Source organism: Cucumis melo, chromosome 4, assembly GCF_025177605.1.
Source record: "Cucumis melo cultivar AY chromosome 4, USDA_Cmelo_AY_1.0, whole genome shotgun sequence".
Classification (NCBI taxonomy): Eukaryota; Viridiplantae; Streptophyta; class Magnoliopsida; order Cucurbitales; family Cucurbitaceae; genus Cucumis; species Cucumis melo.
Genome location: NC_066860.1, coordinates 33,248,018 through 33,266,421, shown reverse-complemented (window position 1 = coordinate 33,266,421; position 18,404 = coordinate 33,248,018). Strand labels below are relative to the sequence as shown.

The window sequence follows — 18,404 nt, the reverse complement described above, 5'->3', positions numbered from 1 at the left end:
TCCATGTTAGTTTTGATCAATTGATTCTTGAAGTTTTAAAATGTAACATTTTTTGTTCCTTAAAAATGAGAATGAAATGACCAAAATAGTCACTTTTTTTTTTTTTAAGTACGGTGATTAAAATGAATAAAGTATACCGATGGTATCTTTAAATTTTGCTATATTTCGAAAACTATTTTGTATAGAGTTGGATAAGAAAAAAATAGATATAAAGTTGTCATATTCCTAATTGTTGGCTAGCTTGCAACAATAGCATAGCAGGCTGCAGCACCACATTGAATTTATCAGTACAAAAGTGGATGCTTGAAAACTGACCAATTGGTGAACATTGAATGAAAATGAGAAGAGAATCTTGGTAGGAAAATACAGATTATTGAAGGAAATGATGCTCAAGAAAGTGACCATTTAGTGAACAGTTAATGGAAATAACAAGAGAATCAAGAATATTGATTATTAAAGGTGATCTAATTGATTGAGAACCAGACAAGAAATGAGTCTTTTGTTTTCTTTTCTTTGCAACAAAAGGCAAGGCTTTTCCTCTAACATTGAGTCAAGCTCTTCGGAATCAGGCAACATGAATTATCACACTAGTTTCTTTGACATATCAGCTTCTACACTATAAACTTGGTTAATGATAACTGCCTCCGTCGATTAGATAAAACACAAGGTCGAAAGTATATGAACTTGGAGACCATGTTAGGTCGTACTTTCATGGTTTCTTAGAGCTTCATTGCTGAATAACCATAACAAAAGCAAATTTATCTAGTCAGTTGAATGATTTATTCGTTGTTGAATTTGAGAGCATTAACCTAAACATAGGATGCCCACGATCTAATACGTGTTGTTCCCAATCCGATCTGACTCCAAATGGGTTCTCACTTAGCCATTCTTCCCCAAATTGTTCTTGCAAAACACCTAGTTTCCCTTTTCCATATAGTAAGAAAGCTTCCCTCATTCTCAAAGCAACAGCTTCAACATCAGATTGAAGAAAGACCTAACAAATAGGAATCCAGTCACAACGTAACAAGAGTAATAATCATAATATCACATAAGAGAAGTCCAACATCCAAGATGAACCTTTACTTGAAGGAAAAAAAAGGTGAAGATGCACTGAGAAAATGGTAGTACCTTGCCATTAGACGCAAGCAAGTCTGCCACTGCCTCCACTAATGACCTTTGCAACATTCTCCATCTGTGCTCCGGTTTATTGAAATCGGGGTTGGGACACTGTATAAACAGAAAGTAAATACATTTGGTACAGAGGTGTGCAATTAAGATTTTAAATTGTCGATAAAGCTAGCACTATGAATGGCTCGTATAAAGCAATTAATAGTTAGGCTTTTGTAAATAGCAGTGCCTCTTAAAGGCTTTAACTTTCAAGAATGAAATCAGTTTGTGGCTCAAAGTCATGAAGGTAGTGAATTCTACGAGCGATCTGAATTTAGAGATATTAGCTGGAAAATTCCAAGTGCGTAATATAGCAGAGTAAGATAAACAAACAGCATTCTATAAGTTCTCAGCATAAATAGCATAAATATCATGGCTAGGAAGGATCAAAATCCAAATATTACGGACAACACGATCCATGAGGGTTTTGTACCTGTATAGAGACAAGCACCAACTCCCCTGGATAACTACACACAATAGAACGAAACGTTGACGTTGCATTCGTCGCAATAAAATGCCTGATACCATGAGAAAAAATCGAGATAAAATTTAATTAAGAAACAAAAAACTCAATCCAAAGTTACATGTTAACTTAGCATCGGGGGACAGGGGATGCTTCATTGATATGCCTTTTGGCTCAAGTATTTAGAAAAGCCAATTTCAGTATAACCTATGCAATGTCAAAAATAATAATAAACAAATAAAGGCCTTACCCATTCTTCATCTCCAATTGATGAACAGAATGTAGACAACGTTTCACAAGCTGAAATGGTCGTACAAGTGTGAGATAATGTATATGGTTAAAGTTAATGCTGAAAATGAAAAGAAAGAAGACCTTTTCATTAATCTCTAAACCAAGAAAATTGTGATCCTTCCTCCTCCTAGCCATTTCCAGAAGAAACATCCCATTACCTGGCATTTACAACTTACAACTTATCGGCTAACTTCATGAATAAACAATTAAATGCAATAGTCATTGGCTTCTTTAAACTTGTACAGTTGTACCAACAAAAGAAAAAACCATTCACTTGTACCAAAAATGTCAGAATGCATGGAAGATCCCGCATCCCCCCCCCCCCCCCCCCAAAAAAAAAAAAAAAGTATATGATAAGAAGATAATACCACTTCCAATGTCAACCACCAAAGGCAGAGCTGTATCACAAAACACTGCATCCCAGTTAATCTCGTATGGGTATGCCTGCATGAACAAATTGTTTCACACTAGTTTTAGCTGCTCATCCAGATCCATGCTTCAAATCTATCCTATAGTGGGGATGTCTTCAATGGAGTAATAGTGTTCTAAAATAAGAACTTTCTGCACAAGAAATGATGATAAATGGAAATTGCAGCTTGCAAAACTAGACAACACGTGTAATGTTGAAAAAATAATCATCAAGCAGGACGTGTGAATACGACTTATGACATTCCCCCTATAAGTTTACATTATGTTCTGCTCTTAGCTGAAATAATTTAAACACATCATTTGTTTTTCAGAAAATATAATAAAAATGCCTAAAAACTTACTCTATCCAAGGCCAAAACACCTGGAAGTTGTTTCCCTTTAAAGAAATCCCACACAACTGAAGCATTCTCAAAAACATTATAAGCAGATAGGGTACTCGATTCCTGCATAATTGCTTTGCATGCAGTGGTTCCAACAACAGTTATATCACAATCCCTTTGGGCTAGATCATATAGCTTTCTTGCTAATCTAGAAGCTCCACGGGCACTTTGGCTTGAATCACTGAATTTCACAGGTCCAATCCATATAATTTTCTGCAACATAGTGCTCAAAGTGTTAGCGATCCTCACTTGAGTAAACAACAGATAACTAATAGTTGATGCTTTAGAAAAATGATTGCAGAATGATGCATTAATGAACCTCTCCAACTGTAAGTCCATGACCATAAGTGCTAAATCTTAGGATCTGTAATATTCTCTCTGGAGATCAATGCTTTCATAATTCCATCATTCAAAAAATGCCAATTCTTCTTCTCCAACCCTTACCCAAAGATTTGAATCCCCACAAATTGAAGTTTAATTGCACAGGCATATACATTAAAGGAATAAAAAAGTCGTAGGAGCAATAAAATGATCAAATCCCTACAAGAATGAAAGTAGATAGTGTTCCATTGATATTCAAATAAAGCAAATATTGAAATGATTTGATCTATCCTAGTTTTTCTTCGAATGCCAAATATTACAGCAGTTTTCTAAGTAAAAGAGAAGTTGGACAACCCGAGGTGCTAAATCATAGATCTATTGAGCAAGCCGAGGAGCTAAATCATAAACTATTGGACAACCCAAGGTGGTAAGTCATAAAACTATGGTTCATAGCTACCACTTACCAGGCAATGAAGATACATGGGATTTTAGATCAAGCAGAAGCAACTTTTGTAACTTAAGGAAATTCTGAATTCTACCTTGCTATTCATAAGCAGGGCATTTATTTCGTCCAGTGATGTAGGACCAAGATCGACTGGTAGCCAACCTAGAAGTGGAAGAAGTTAATATAACAAAACAACAAGCTTTTAAATTCAAAGTGTCAAACGTTGAAAAGGATAAATATTCGTTCAAGTTGGGGAAAATGAGAACTTACCGTCTGGAATATCATGAGAAGCAAATATTTCTATTTTCTTTGAAGTGTCAACATTCACACACCAGAAGTCCTTGGGGTATACAATTTGTACCCTTTTATCAAGTGAAAACTGGATTAGGTCTGCAGCTTCCTTACATACACCATGATTCATCAATCTGTAAGAAACAGACAGCCCTAAGGCTTGCATGATCTGAAATGACATCATTCCAACAAAGACCAACGCAGAGCATGTTGAAGCTAAAACGTGCAAGGCAGCCAATTTGTCTAAGAGGTTACCTCCTCCAATCTGCATCAAAAAGTTCATAATACATTACATAGAATCGTTTTATGGCTGATGAGGGGAAAATCCATATCTACTCAAGTAGTGGAGAATATACAATTGCAACATAAGGTTGCCTCTTGGTTTCTGCAGCCTTTTTTAACTGGCATAAACGTTCTTGAAAGTTAAAGCCAGATAGGCAGGTACTGCAAAAACGAGTAATCCCAACTGTGGACGCAAGAATTCTATGAGATTGGGAGAAGGAGTCATTAACAAAAATATCAACACCTAAAGATAGCATCTTGGAAAATTTTGAGCAATTGGCAACTTCTTCTTTGAACATGGAAAGATTCTCAAGAAGGAGAATATCAGCTTTCTCAAAGCCTTCCTCGGTTAACATCATACTATACGAACTGCACTTTACCGGGCAAACTTTGAGTTGAAGAACAGAGGACAAGTAATCTGTAATTGCAAGCCATCAATTAGTAAGGATAAAGTAAAATCTAAACATACAAAAACCATCTGAAGTCTACAAGTGGAGCTCTGTTAAGGTTTAACTTTCATGCATTATGGTTGTCTATTTACTTCAATCATACTTCGACATATTCATGTAGAATCAACATAATGAATTATCTCCAAAATAATAATAATAATAATAAACAAAATCATAATGAATTATCTCCAAGTCTATTCTAATAGGAGAGAGTCCAATCTATCGTCAATGATGCAAACCATAGAACTTGAAGCACCATCTCTAAGCCTGCTCAAATTGAAATTCTCTTTTGAATCATATCTTACAAATCCATTCAGGCATATCCAGTGAACCAGAGGAAATCATCCCATGTTCTAATGCACGTGCAACTCACATCACACATTATATTCCATATCTAAGGTAGGTTATAGAACTTCATTCTTAAAATGAAACAACAGTGTACTAAATCGAAACCAGGAAACGTCCTAGAATGTGTACCCACGACAGACTTTATATCCAGATGTCTTGCAGCAGAGTTTGTATTCCAGTTGGTAGCAAGTATCACTTTTGCTCCATATTTGTGCAAGTATTTAATGGTGAACACTGCATTCTTCATCGAGTTAGTCCTTAGGTCCATTTCTTCCAGTAGCAATAAGGTTGAATCAAACCTGACCATTACAACTTTTCCGGCAAGTTCTTCCCTGGGAAACTCTCCAAGAGTTTGTACATGTGGAACAGCCTCTAAATTCCACCAACTGGAAGCGTGGTCCTACAAGATCCACAAATGTTTATTAAGACCTCAAGCCAGTTATACACAATACATAGAATGATAGAACATGTGTTGAACTTTTAAACGGCATACTTCATTTAAGGCCAAAAAAAACAAAGAAATCAAACCAAGTTTAAAAAACTCAGACAAAGAAAGTAGGATACTGAAGGCTCTGTACACACAGAGAAATAAAATCCTAAAGTTCCCTTTCCATCATTAAATAAATTGGATGGCAAAAACTGAGCCTTTTAAATACCTCCGAGTTCACCAAGTTCTTACAATAGACTGCCCCCCAACTTCGTGCTGAGAAGCATTTCAAACAAGACATACTTGTATAAGATTAAGGCGCAAACTCAAAGTTTAATATATAGAGAAAATTTAACTTTGTACCTGGGGTTGACATTAAGACAGTATGATATCTGTCATATTTGGAGAAATATGGAGACAAAGTTTGACGATATAACTTGGCTGGATCTTGAGCAACTGCTTTAATAACGAAAAAAATTCCTTGAAGTGGATTTAAAAGCTGGCCCATCTCCTTTTTCCTTATTCGAGAAATGAGAATTCTGCACTGCAACGAACCTATCATAAAACAACATTTAGTAGAGAACTTTCAAAATTGAGAATGAACCAAATAGTAAGGAGGTGTTTAGTCTTCCCTAATGAGAAAGATTTGTGACTTAATATAATCCAAAACACGAGTAACCATATATGATTACACACTTTTCAACACTCTTCTGATTCAAATAAGTAATTCTGGTCGCATTTCAGCTCTTCATAGTCTCTGAGAGCATTGGGAGACTCCAAGTACGTGGCGTATCGATAGTTGATTCCAACTAAACTATGGACTTATTTTGAACTCTAAAAATGTTTTTCAAATTAAGTGGCTAGCAAAGAGTACGGTTGTAAATTGTAATAGTTTTTAGAATGAATCATACTGATAATCCATGAAAGTTTCTGGCAAAGTTTCTCCTGAAAACTAAATAAAATACACCTAAAATAAAGCTCTATATCGTGGAAAATAAGACCCGTGATATAAATACTCCATTTGCATGTTTTCTTTTAAAAGGAAATGAGCTTACCAGTTGGAAACCTTTCTTAGAGGCTTCTTCGACCAATTTGCCGGTCATCCGTTGTCTTTCTTCTTTCCTTCAGGTGTTATCTCCTTACAGACTTCACTTTTCTTTTTCTCTCTCCTTCCACGTTTCGTTTGCGTTTTTTCCTTTTTTGAAAATATTAATCTTTTTTCATTTGATTATTTAAATATTTTATTTTGAAAATATTAAATAAAACCCTTTTCTTTTTATTTTGAGTTCCACGGTCTGGCCTGGTCAATACCTAGTCGGGAAAAACTTTAGTCAGTTAATTAAAATGAGTTTTCTTTTCCTAATCTCATCAGTACTAAATTTCCACGAGATAATTTGGCTAGAAATTTTTGAAGATAATTTATAATAATTTTATTCTATACAAAAATTTGGAGGTTTAAGAATTATTCGAACAGCTGAAATGTAATCAAATCACTGAAATTCTACGAGGGTGTTGGAATCCTAGTAGGAATTAAAAGCGGAACAAAAATTAAACTAAAAACGGCATAAAATAAGTAGCCTAAAATACTTGTTTGAACTAGACCTATTTTGAATCAATTTAAAAAACGGTAGATTAGTCTTTCTATCTGCATTGGTGAATGGTTTCAACAAGGTAGCTTATATCTTACAAATAGGTTAAGTTTGTCAAAGTTCGGCTACAAAGTAAGGTCATAATTATCAAATGTAAAGAAAGAGAATGAATGAAACAAGAAAAAGAGGGGAAGAAATTAATTTTTTGAGTTTAGATCACAGGTCAATCTGCCATTGCAAAATTGAATAGAGAAAAGAGAGATTCAGAAAGGGCTTTAAGTTTAACACATTGAAGCAAGCAACTGGCAATAATTATGATTGATTGAGTTCTTCTGGCTTCTCTATAGAATGTTTGAGAATGTATTCAACTCTCCTCTTCTTTTCATCTCTTTCGTTATTATGCTTTTGATCTCTTTCGTCGTTTCGTCTAACCCAAAACACGGATTCCCTAATTCCTCCCATTTTAGAATTCGAATTCATAGATCCTCCGATAAATGTTTTGCAAGTTTCTAACTTAAAATGAACAAGAGGCCTCGCACGAGGAAGAATCTTTGCCTTCTCGTCTTGACTATTAGGACAGCCACCGCCTTTTATCACCTCAATGGCAGGAGCGAACACCTCTGGCACAGACAAATGGCTTATCCCATCCTTGGGACTAGTGTTTTCATAAGGCAATCCAAATCCATCTTCTATCTCTTGAAAACATGTCCCAAGTAATGAATTACTTTCATCTCCTGAAAACTCAATCTCGCCATTGCCACTTCTTTCTGAACCGCAGGAAACCAATCTCTGTTGCAAACCCAACAAAGATTTCTCCGCCTTCCTTCGTTGCCTTGCAAGTTCTATCTTCTCGGCACGCAGCTCTTTCGGCTTCCTCCTCCATAAAGCTGAATGACTGTACGTATGGGCATCAGGGAATGCTGGCAACCAACTGGGAATATGTTTGCTAGGTGGGGTTTCACCGATCTGAACAAAGGTAGGAATTGACTCCCTTTTTCTGATCACAGGGAAACATGGTAGTGGATGAGCGAAAGGGATCTCTTGAACAGAATTCACATAGCAAACAATGTTTTTCACTGACCCCGATTTGGCAAGACAATGATCTGATTGCCAAGCACCCAGAAACCCTTGTGATGATTCCAACTCTTCCAGCCCTCTGATTATATCAAAGACATTGCACTCTATTCTACCAGCTAAATTAGCATAAAATGTTGCAATCTTCCCTAACTGATGAAGGTATTTAATGGCAATGTCGGCCAGTGTGTCTAGAGCAGACTCCTTAAAGCTTTGAAACCCTACACTGTTACACATTTGAGCCACAGCAATTTTGGACACCTCTCGACCAAACTCATTGCCTCTGCATTTCCTCGAATCAGAGCTTTGTTGTTCTTTCGACTTCATGTTATTACCAACTCCATCCCTCATTGCCTCTGCATTTCAGTTTTCTTCGAATTTTGTCAGCATTTCAATTCTTCTTTAATTCCCCAAGGTAACGGTGGGTTGAATTACAGAGGGCAATTTGAAATCTGAAACCCGAGAAGAGAAATTCCGAGAACGAAGACGTGCCTCAGAGTTGGAGGAGACAATTAAATCTGTCTGTGTTTTATACTTTTCAAATAACTATTTACTCTTGTCCTTCATCAACTTCCAAATGATGCCTTTGAGCATCAGAGACCCAACTGCAACAACGGGAGATCATTTCAGAATCAGAGATTTTCGTATAGAAATTTTTTTGAAAGGAGATAAACTATACGAAAAGAATCCCACTTGTAGACAGGATGTCTTTATCCAATCTAATCATAATCACGTATACCATCAGGAGAAACACCAGAAAATTGTTAACGATGGTAGAGCTTTCCGCAGGGCTACACATACTCCCAAAAATTATAAAGTAAAAGTAAAACATAAAGAGTAGCTTCTTGAGTTCGTTAATTCATAGATCATCAAATAAAATAAACTAGAAAAGGTATAACTACGACCATTGCAACAGAAATCAAGATTTCTCATATATAGATAGACTTGCTAGCATCCCTTTTTATCCAAATCCTTTAGCACAAAAATGCTAACAAAACCTAATTGCAGCAATTCAATCAAAGTCCTGACCGATAAAAAAAAGTTACAGCTACTCAGTAAAATATAGGAATCGGTCAAACTTCGGACTAAAAATTCATCACTGTCAGATAGCTGAGAATGCCCAACTAATTCAAATCGTTTAACCCTAAATTAAACCAGAAGAACGATCAGTAACCAAATTACAAGCAGACAATCGAAGACAACTACTCTAATAATCTCCACTCCGTTATTAGATCATCGGAAACGATTTAGGATTTCGAACTGCACCCATGGTCAAGTGAAAAAAATAAAAAATAAAAAAAAACTCCACAAAATCAACAAGCGAATCGAATATGTACACTACACTGAAAATACCTGAGATGGAATCAAGAAACCCAATAATCTGCAACGCCAAAAGCTTCGAATATTCTACGAAAGCGATCAAAACGGGAGAGCAATTACCGACGGCCGTCTACGGTAAAGGGATGAGAAAGAAGAAAAAGGAAATTAAGAACTAAAAATAATAATTTTTGTGCTTGACAACGGAAGGGGGAAGATAATTTTGTTCAAGAAATAAGTGTATATTAACCAAAAAAAGAATCTTGGGATCATACATTTTCGTGTTTTGCGCCAACAAAACTATCAACGCTTCGAATTTACCTGCCCTAATGGTTGTACTTAAAATAAATTATCAACTCATCTAATAACTTAGACATTCTATAGTCGTCTTGAATTAGAAGAAATACAAGCAATGTTCTAAGCATAAATAAATATCATGGCTATGAACAAAAAGGTAGATAAAGATTCTTTCTTTTCTTTGCATTATGTTTTTGTTCTCTTGTTAAAAATAATTTGGTCATTGAAGTAAAACGTACCTTCAAATAAGTTATACGAAGGAATTTGAACGTTTAATCATAATGATGTAGTGTATATTAACTATTATCTAGTCACGTCCGATTCAATTTCATATAAATAAAATAGCATATTTGAGTTAACGAGAAAAAAAATTTCTGTTTTTTTTCATTATTTATTTATAAAAAAATCTTAAACTTAAAAACATTAATCTATTTAATTATTTTTTTGTGTTAAAAGTGACGACAATGTTATACATAAAAAAAAGTTTGTTTAGTTTAAACTTAGCACAAATGCCTGCTAAACATTATTAACTACAATTTCAAATTTGTATTGGGAACACTTTTATTGTTGATGTTTCTTTTCAACATATGATTGATTGTTGCTCAACGATATAATTGTGACAAAATTGATTGATAAAATAGACTCTTAGTATAATTGGGAACAGGTGGTTGTTGAAAGCTTCGATGTTATTGTTGGTGGGCATTAGAGTTGGTTGATCGAAGTAGTTGACTAAGCATGATTGTCAACATCAACTATGATAGAATAGAGTTATATAGTTAGTGGATATCATATTTTGATGTTTTTGCATAGTTTACGAATCTACAAATCGAAAAGAGATTCATGATTAAACAATTTGGTATACAAATTATTACAAAATACAAACATAAATCGTTATAAATAGTAAAAGTGAAAACTATTTCATATGATAAAAGAACTTAATCGCATTTGTAAATAGATTTTGATATATTTATGAAAGATTTGTTGGAAAATCGCATTAAATTATATTAAAATCGATTCCCATAGGAAATTTTCATATCTATGGAAAATTGATTTAAAAAATAGGTATAAAATTTGTTAACAATAAATTATAAAAAATGAATAAAAAGCTATTAGGTGTAAAATTGAATAGAGATACAATGAACTGATGAAGAAGTAATTTGGCCTTTTTATTATATATATGCCGATGCCGTTAATATCACAGAAGCAGGACAGGTGATTCGAATTTCATAGATCGAACAAAAAATTGTGGATTGTGGAGCTAAGCAAGGAGAAGATCCCATCTATATTGCTTCACCTTCACTTTGGAAGTTTTCTTCGCCTCCGCCGTCATCAACATCAACTCTTTGGTAGCTGAGATCCGTCGAGTCGAGATGGGAGTAGGTTTCGTGGTCGGTGTTTTCGGAGTTCTAATTCTCGCTCATGCTGCTTATTCCACCATTCAATGTATGCCCTAAAAAACCCAATTATCATACTCTCTATAATTCTAGGTTTTCTTGCTTCCTGTTGTTGGTAAACGTAAACCCTACACTTCTCGATTCATCTTGTTTTGATTGCAGATAGGAGCTTGTTGAAGATCATGCAGGAAGAGTTTTCTGGCCCTCCGTTTCATGTATTGTCATCGCCGTTCTTTTTTCTTTATATCTTTTAGTTTTGACTCGATTTAGCATATCTCACTTGATTTGAGGTGTTTTATAATTAAGGAAGTTCTTTCTTTCCCCCAATTTTAGGTGGCAATCGAATTGATTCTAGGGTTAGTTTTGTCCATGTGGGCTGCACTCACCGTGCCAGGGAAGTTTCACTCGATTAATCCAGAAGCCGAGGAGAATAGGTACGTTTCCCTTTCAAATTGTGCTTTTAATGATATTACCCATCTCCATACAAAACGGTGATTGTTTAATATATTGGATTTCGTTTGCATGTTAAATGTGATAAGGCTTTGGTGCTGAGGGATATAAGCCGTTTCACGATCCATTAAAGTTGGCTCTGGTAGCAGAACTCTGCTACAGGTTGTCACGAAAATTAAACAAATCCAAACGATCAGCCCAATTGTCTTGTTTTGTGATCTGTTGATATATTCTTTTGGGAAATCAATTTGTGGATTCTGTAATGCATTTTATTTGAGAATTTTTAATCAAAGAGAAGTTGGGTTTGCTTCCCATTAACTCAAACAAATATGTTCTACTAATATCAAAAGTGGCTAACTGTTCGATGCAACAGACTAAATTCGCTGACATCTGCATTTGTGTTGTAATTCTGCAAGAATTTTGTTGCGGGAGTAGCAGCATTTTCCTTGTTGTGACAATGCTTTTACAATGTAGTCTATGGTTTTTCAAAAATGGAAAAAGAACAACGATTCCGAGCAAATGGTAAAACATGTGCGGAAACCTAATTGGACAAGTAACCAGGCCCCTCGCCCTCATCCAGGGTGTCTGGCAAGCTACTGCTGTGCCTTGTACTTGGGGGATATAATTTAGGATCTAGTAGGTATTTTTGTTTTCTTTGAAGATTTTACGAAGCTGCTCCTAGATTCTTAGAGAGAGTTAGATATCAATTCATTAAGAGTTCTAGAGAGTTTATCTATTTGGTTTGTCCCCTATATTTCCATAGAACAGATTCCCATCCCTTCAATTTGAATGTTGTTCAAGTCCAGAATATTCCAAGAATATAAAGTTGTTACTGTTACTACTATTTCCAAAGAAATTTAAATTAATTTTCATGTAGATAAATGTTTTTCTCCATTGCAGGATAGTTTCTCTTCCTGCGAATCAAGATTTTATGGTCTTCAACCACCGAGGCAGACTATTTCCCAAGGAAGCAGATTTGAAGCTGAAACACTGAGATGTCTATCATGATTAAAGTAGACCCTGGGGAATTCAAACTGGAAGCAGAAATGGACGTTAAAGAGAGCATAAAGGAGATATTGCTGCGCTCCATCAATCTAATGTTTCTTCACTTGTTTATTATTTTGGATACTGTGAGGTTTTTCCATGTTTATTTTATATTCTCTGCCTCAAAACAAGGTTTTTCCAGTGTTATCGAACTAGGCTCTTGAATCAATACAAAAGATTAGTATGTGTGTTTCTGAAGTCTGGCTAAATGAGATTAGTCTTTCTGTCTGGCAATGGTAAATCAATATGGTAGCTGATCAATTGAATTAAGATTCTTTTGGGTGGGTACAAGTACATGGTCCTTGGTATAAACTGAATTTTGTATTCTGATGCAAACTTGATTCTTTCTATATTGAAAGCACAGAATAATAAAGGTCATCCTATTGGCTTCATTTGCTATATGCATTCATTCCAACAGTTTGTCTCCCCAAATAAGAAATGCTGTATCAGTGCCAGGTTAGAATGATCAAATGTGTAAGAGGTGAGTGAAAGTGAGCTTCAGAATGTGATTTATAACTCATTGGAGATCGGGCTGTTGGATTATGATTGGTTTAGATCTTCTGGTTTGTTTATGGAATAAGAAATGCATTCAATTCTCCTTTCTAAATCTCTTTCGTTATTGTGGTTTTGATCTCTTTGGCATCATCTTGTCTGATTCAGAACCATCAGTGAACTCTACTTCCTTGCCATTTTAGCATTCAAATTCATAGATCCTCCAAGAAATGTTTTCCAAGTTTCTAACTTGAAATGAACAAGAGTAGTAGGAAGAATCAGGTCTTGTCAGTCGTCTTGACCATTGAGTCTTCATCGACTAAACTCACTGCCTCCGTATTTCCTTGAATTAGACATTGGTTGTTCTTTTGACTTCATGTTATTCCCATTCCCCATCCTTCAGCATTTCAATTTTCTTCAAAATTTCGCCTCAAAAGATCAAAATCCAGTTGCCTATTGGAAAGACGATTCAATTCTTCTTTAGGTTGAATTAAGGAAAATTCAAAATAAATTTGAGAAATGAAATAAAATCAAGAGTGATAGCGTAAAAAAAAAATAAAGAAAAAAACTTAAGGATCGTTGAAAAAGTTGGGAATAAACCAACACAAAAAGCTAAAAATAAGCGCTAAAACCGTTGTTAATAACTTTGCAAACTATGGAGATGAGAAATTTTGTAGTATTTGGATATCCAACAATCAAAGTGTTGTAATTGCCAATAACCTACAGTAGAAGGTGGAGAATAACAGATGAACCATAGACATTCGACTCCGTTTGAAAGAGTGATTAAACTAACACTCAGGTAAAATTAGCCATGAATCATTAAAGAAATTAATCAATCAAACTAATATAAACAAAATAAACTCAAAATAATACATGTGAAATTTCCATATTATGCCAAATTCACTTAACTTATGTGTAATTAAAATTTGTTTAAAAAAAATAAATAAAAATACACCCTAAAAGTTACTTTGAATGGTTATCAAATGCCCTAATTTTATTACAAATGACTTTAAGTTTTAAATTAAAATATATTGCAAACGCACCCTAGTTAATAAATATATAGAAAGGAGTAAAAAGAACAAGAACAAAAGAGGGTGAAGAAGTAAAATGTGCTTGGAAATAAAATAAAATAATTAATTAATTTAAGAAAAATGGATTAAAAGAAAAACTCACATTTTTTCATAAATTTTATATATGCCCTGATAACTTATTTACAATTTATTAATCATGGGTCATCTCGGTGCAATTAAAGCTCCAGATAGAATAACTAAAACCAAAAGTCTTTCAGCCCAAGGCATATCAGGGTAATGTATGTCTGGGATCGAATAAAATAAAGACAAAATTTTTTCATCCCGAGCCATCTCGGTATCACTAGGGTCCGAGATCCAACGACTAAAGGAAGAATTCTTTCATCTTGAGGCAATGACTTGTGTGATCGATTTACTGCATGTTGATTACGATAATTTTGTTATTTTACATTGTGGTCCTGTGAGTTTTTTTTGTTTTTTAAATTGTTTTATATAATGTAAATATTTGTTCGATTTATTATATTTTTGAAAAAACTCCATAGCTTTGCTCATTTTTGAACAAGTTGTAACCTGTTACTTGAATATTGTGTTGATTGAACTAACGAATCACAATTCTTATTTCTTAACTTGCCTCATAATAAGATTGGGCCTCGGATTTTATTGGGCTTAATCTCAATCAGAGGCCGTGGACATTTGGGCCTTAATCTCATCATAAAATGGGCCTCTTCTTCTCACCCGGCCCGTTAATTTGCGTTAACACAGATGGGGTACCATGGCGGTAGATACTAGATAAGCCGATAGGACCGAAAACCAGAAAGTTCTGAGAAGCCAAAGCGAGAGATAGAGAGACGAAGGAATGGAGAAGTACTTCGGAAATGCTTACAGAGGCGACCCTGGAGTTCCACACACCGACCCAGGTCGTTTTTTCAACATTTGGATTGGAGCCGCCGGGTTTTCTGTTCTTACATGGTTCAATCCCTACATGTGGCAACTCTCCAATCAATTCAAGTACTTCTTTCTTTTTTTCTTTCTTTCTTTCTTAGTGAAATGTCTTGATTCTTTAAACTACAGCACTGTTAGTTTGAATGCTTGCTCTTCTCTGCAATTTTCCTTCCTGCTTCATTACTTTGTTGTTATGTATTGATGTTCGATTTCTATAAGAATAACTTTACATTATTTTTGGTGGGTAGGGTTTGAATTTTTTTATAATTAAATAAATCCCAGTTGACCTTATCACTCTAGAAGTTTTAGGGACTGTAGATGACTCAGTTTCATTGCGTGTATAGTGATAATTTTCTCACTTATTGTTCAACTGGCCGTGAAATTCGAAATTTTGGTGTACAGTGATAAATCTTTATACTTATTGTTGTCTGTATAGAAATAAACACCTTTTGTTCTACGGAAGAGTTGATTCTGTTATTGGAATTTATGTTTCTTGTCATTGGAATTTATGCGACCCTCCAAAAAATAAATGTTGCCAACGCTTCTATCTGTACACGAACTAAATTTTTTAGTTTGAAACTCCGACACTCCAGACACTTGTTAAACACGAATAAGACACTCCAGACACTTGTTAAACACGAATAAAAGACTTGTTAGTGCAACAGATGTGTTAAATTGCATAGAACGCTACATAAATAGTCTAAAAAGACATATATATAACAATAGTCGTGAAATACACCAAACTAAGCTTTTTTTTAAGTATATACATGCATGCATTAGCTCATTTATTTTAGAAATTTCTTTTGGTATAAAAATGATATATAGTTCTAAAATTTATATTTTAATAAACGTTTCCTCCTCGTTTTCTTTATTCCTTTAACAAAAATGACATGACACCATGTTCTGTAACATTTGTATATGTGCTTTTCTTAGTCTACAAAAATATAATTAACTTTTCCTATGAAGTATATGATCTATCATAATTGTTCTGATTTTCTTCTTATGTTCTATGCTAATCTTGTTTACTGATTCTGCTTCTTTTAGTCTTGAGAAGCACTCTCGTACATGAATCTGATATAGCGGATTTTTATATCAGGTTTATGTCTCATGCTATCACTTGGTTGGTTCATTATGTTGTCCTATTGCTTAGAACTCGAAACACAAATCTAATTTTGGTATAAATATGCATTATGGGTTGTAATCTGCTGATATAGGAGATATTGGCATCATTACTTGATGCTTTTTGTACACTTCTTCTTTTGCATCATTCCCATTAGAGATCATGGGTGTGCGCTGTGATTCTTTATATTGTTTTTGCTGTTACTGTTTTGCAATCACTTAGAACTCAAAACACGAATCTAATTTTGATAAAATGTGCATTCTCAATTTGTAATTTATAGTTGGCATGACAAAGCGTTTTTGTTTGAGCAATACCACTGGAAAAAGGCTCGTGAAAAGAATCAGCCATACCAGTTCAAGGTACGATGTTCTATTTCATTTTACATTGAAACAACCACGTTTAACTTTTAATATCTCATGGAATGGCTATGTTGTTCTTATAAAATTTCCATTGCTGCAGTGGAATCAATACATGGACAAGGACCACCGGGATTCCTATTATTTTAACTGGCCTATTTACTTTCCTTAGGTTTCTGATTATGTAAGAAAACTGTTGCGTGACTGCTTAGTTATTTTCTTCGTTTGGGTGGCAAAGACAGATTACTATTGCACCAAGACTTGAAGGGTTATGAATGTGTGGAATCATATTTCTTTTGGCTCGTTATTCAAACGGCATGCATGTGGTCATTCTATACTGTAGTAATGATTTTGACAATGGAAGAACCGTACCAAATACCTTTTCCTGTTATATGATAAAGATCTGAAGGGACGTTATATAATTTATATCATTCTGAAAGGGAACATAAAAACTAAAAAAACTGGGTGGTCAGATGTTCAAATGAGATTTTAACTTCCTCTTTCATGATCAATAGATAATATAACGTAGTCAAGTGGTATTATATTATCATCTATAGATCTTAGATTCTGATAACTTCTTGCTTATCTCTTACCATATACTTTATTGCATATAATTCCACGATCTTTCTAAAATTCTTAGATCTGATAGAAATGATCAAAGCTATTATTGCTCAGTCTCACATTTTGTAGGTGGAATGTTCTGATTCTAAGATGAAACATAACCCCAAATTTTCTCATTTTTGGATTTCTTAGCAAAGCATCACCATTGCATTATGTGGGCCTGGATTGTTTAGTAGTCAAGGCCCAAAGTTGAATATTTTGGGCTTAAAGCTCTGTTTGATAAAGGATTGTTACCCCCTTTTGAAGCAAAACCCACAATTTCAGCTTTACATAACTATGCATAAAGGGAAAAGGGTCCATCCAAGGAAAAGCTATTGAATCAAAAGATGAGAAGAAAAAAAAGGGAAAGGAAAAGAAAAAAAAAAGGTAAACACTGCTGAGGAGAATTTGAACCAAGTTTTGGAGAAGACCCATTCCACTTCCATTAGCTTATCTAAATACGAGAGTCAAAAATCAGAATGATTATGGTGACCAACTTCATTCTTTATGATTATGATGATATTCTCCAAGATATTCTTCATTCTTCTGTACATTAATATATTTTCCTTTGTGATATTGTACTTTCAGAACCGTCCTTAATTTATACTGAAATATACTATTGTACTTTCAAAATCGCTCTTAATTTATATTGAAATATATTTTTCAAATCAAATTGCATAGTTGTTACTTATAAAAGGCTTTATGTCGAAAGAAAGAACATAACTCAATTGACATAGTTTCTAAACTATTAATTTTAGGAACGATATTGAAATATTGCTCGACATATGATTTACAAGAAAAACTTTCAAATGTCTTTTCTTTCTTTTTCTCTAAGAATTCACTTTTCTTTCTCTCTAAGAATTCACTTTAGAACTTTTAGCTACGTAGAAGTAGAAAGACATAAGCATAGAAAGAAAGAAAAGACATAATAATATGGGTATTTGGTAAGTTGAAAAATGAAGAGAATTTGGTGCATGAATTAAAATCTTATTTCAAAATTCAAAGTTCAAACTATATGACTCTTTAAACATTGTGGGTCCAAATTACTAATTAGTGGTTACCACTTTTTCACTCTCTCTCTTTTTTCATAAATTTAGTGCATCACACGTGTTTGGTTTTCTTCCTTCCGTTTCTTTGTCAAATCATATTTTCTTCTTCTTCCCCTTTCTCATCTTCTCAGTTAAAATACCATTTTCCACTCAATCAAATTCTTTCCATTTTAATTTATATGTTCTTAATTATCTAATTCCAATCCACTGCCTTTAATAAAGTTTCAAATTTTCATTTCTCACTCTAATTTTGAAAACACATCCATATATTATATTTTCCAAGTTAGGTTAGAATAACCGAAATTTAAATTTATTAAAAGCATGGAGTTTAAAAATAGAAATCAAAATGGTATTTTTAA

The 18,404-nt window shown here is 34.2% G+C and overlaps 4 protein-coding genes across 5 annotated transcripts; 2 read left to right on the top strand and 2 right to left on the bottom strand.

Moving 5' to 3' along the window:
* Positions 1-446: 446 nt before the first annotated feature.
* Positions 447-6,515, bottom strand: LOC103487132 (phosphoglycerate kinase, cytosolic-like). Of its 2 annotated transcripts, none has more exons than XM_017044259.2 (14): positions 6,349-6,515; positions 5,657-5,848; positions 5,523-5,569; positions 4,996-5,266; positions 4,144-4,487; positions 3,767-4,052; positions 3,591-3,658; positions 2,692-2,943; positions 2,290-2,365; positions 2,003-2,079; positions 1,881-1,930; positions 1,601-1,685; positions 1,129-1,227; positions 447-994 (listed from the first exon to the last, which is right to left on the bottom strand). In XM_017044259.2, the coding sequence occupies exons 2-14, from the start codon at positions 5,799-5,801 to the stop codon at positions 767-769; spliced, it is 2,028 nt and encodes a 675-aa protein (XP_016899748.2). In that variant the 5' UTR covers positions 5,802-5,848; positions 6,349-6,515; the 3' UTR covers positions 447-766. The 2 variants fall into 2 exon arrangements, with proteins under 2 accessions (XP_016899748.2, XP_050940133.1); XM_051084176.1 differs by lacking the exon at positions 5,523-5,569 and having other exon boundaries at positions 4,996-5,100; positions 5,171-5,266.
* A 538-nt stretch (positions 6,516-7,053) lies between these two features.
* LOC103486494 (transcription initiation factor TFIID subunit 8-like) lies at positions 7,054-9,581 on the bottom strand. The gene is made up of 3 exons (XM_051084177.1): positions 9,310-9,581; positions 8,494-8,561; positions 7,054-8,364 (listed from the first exon to the last, which is right to left on the bottom strand). Exon 3 carries the CDS (start codon positions 8,305-8,307, stop codon positions 7,195-7,197), a length of 1,113 nt encoding a protein of 370 aa, XP_050940134.1. The 5' UTR covers positions 8,308-8,364; positions 8,494-8,561; positions 9,310-9,581; the 3' UTR covers positions 7,054-7,194.
* A 1,089-nt stretch (positions 9,582-10,670) lies between these two features.
* Positions 10,671-12,656, top strand: LOC103486496 (membrane magnesium transporter). The gene is made up of 4 exons (XM_008444481.3): positions 10,671-11,013; positions 11,127-11,179; positions 11,298-11,398; positions 12,315-12,656. The coding sequence occupies exons 1-4, from the start codon at positions 10,941-10,943 to the stop codon at positions 12,406-12,408; spliced, it is 321 nt and encodes a 106-aa protein (XP_008442703.1). The 5' UTR covers positions 10,671-10,940; the 3' UTR covers positions 12,409-12,656.
* Positions 12,657-14,738: 2,082 nt separating this feature from the next.
* LOC103486497 (uncharacterized) lies at positions 14,739-16,787 on the top strand. The gene is made up of 3 exons (XM_008444483.3): positions 14,739-14,986; positions 16,321-16,399; positions 16,500-16,787. Exons 1-3 carry the CDS (start codon positions 14,835-14,837, stop codon positions 16,566-16,568), a joined length of 300 nt encoding a protein of 99 aa, XP_008442705.1. The 5' UTR covers positions 14,739-14,834; the 3' UTR covers positions 16,569-16,787.
* The last annotated feature ends 1,617 nt before the right edge of the window (positions 16,788-18,404 follow it).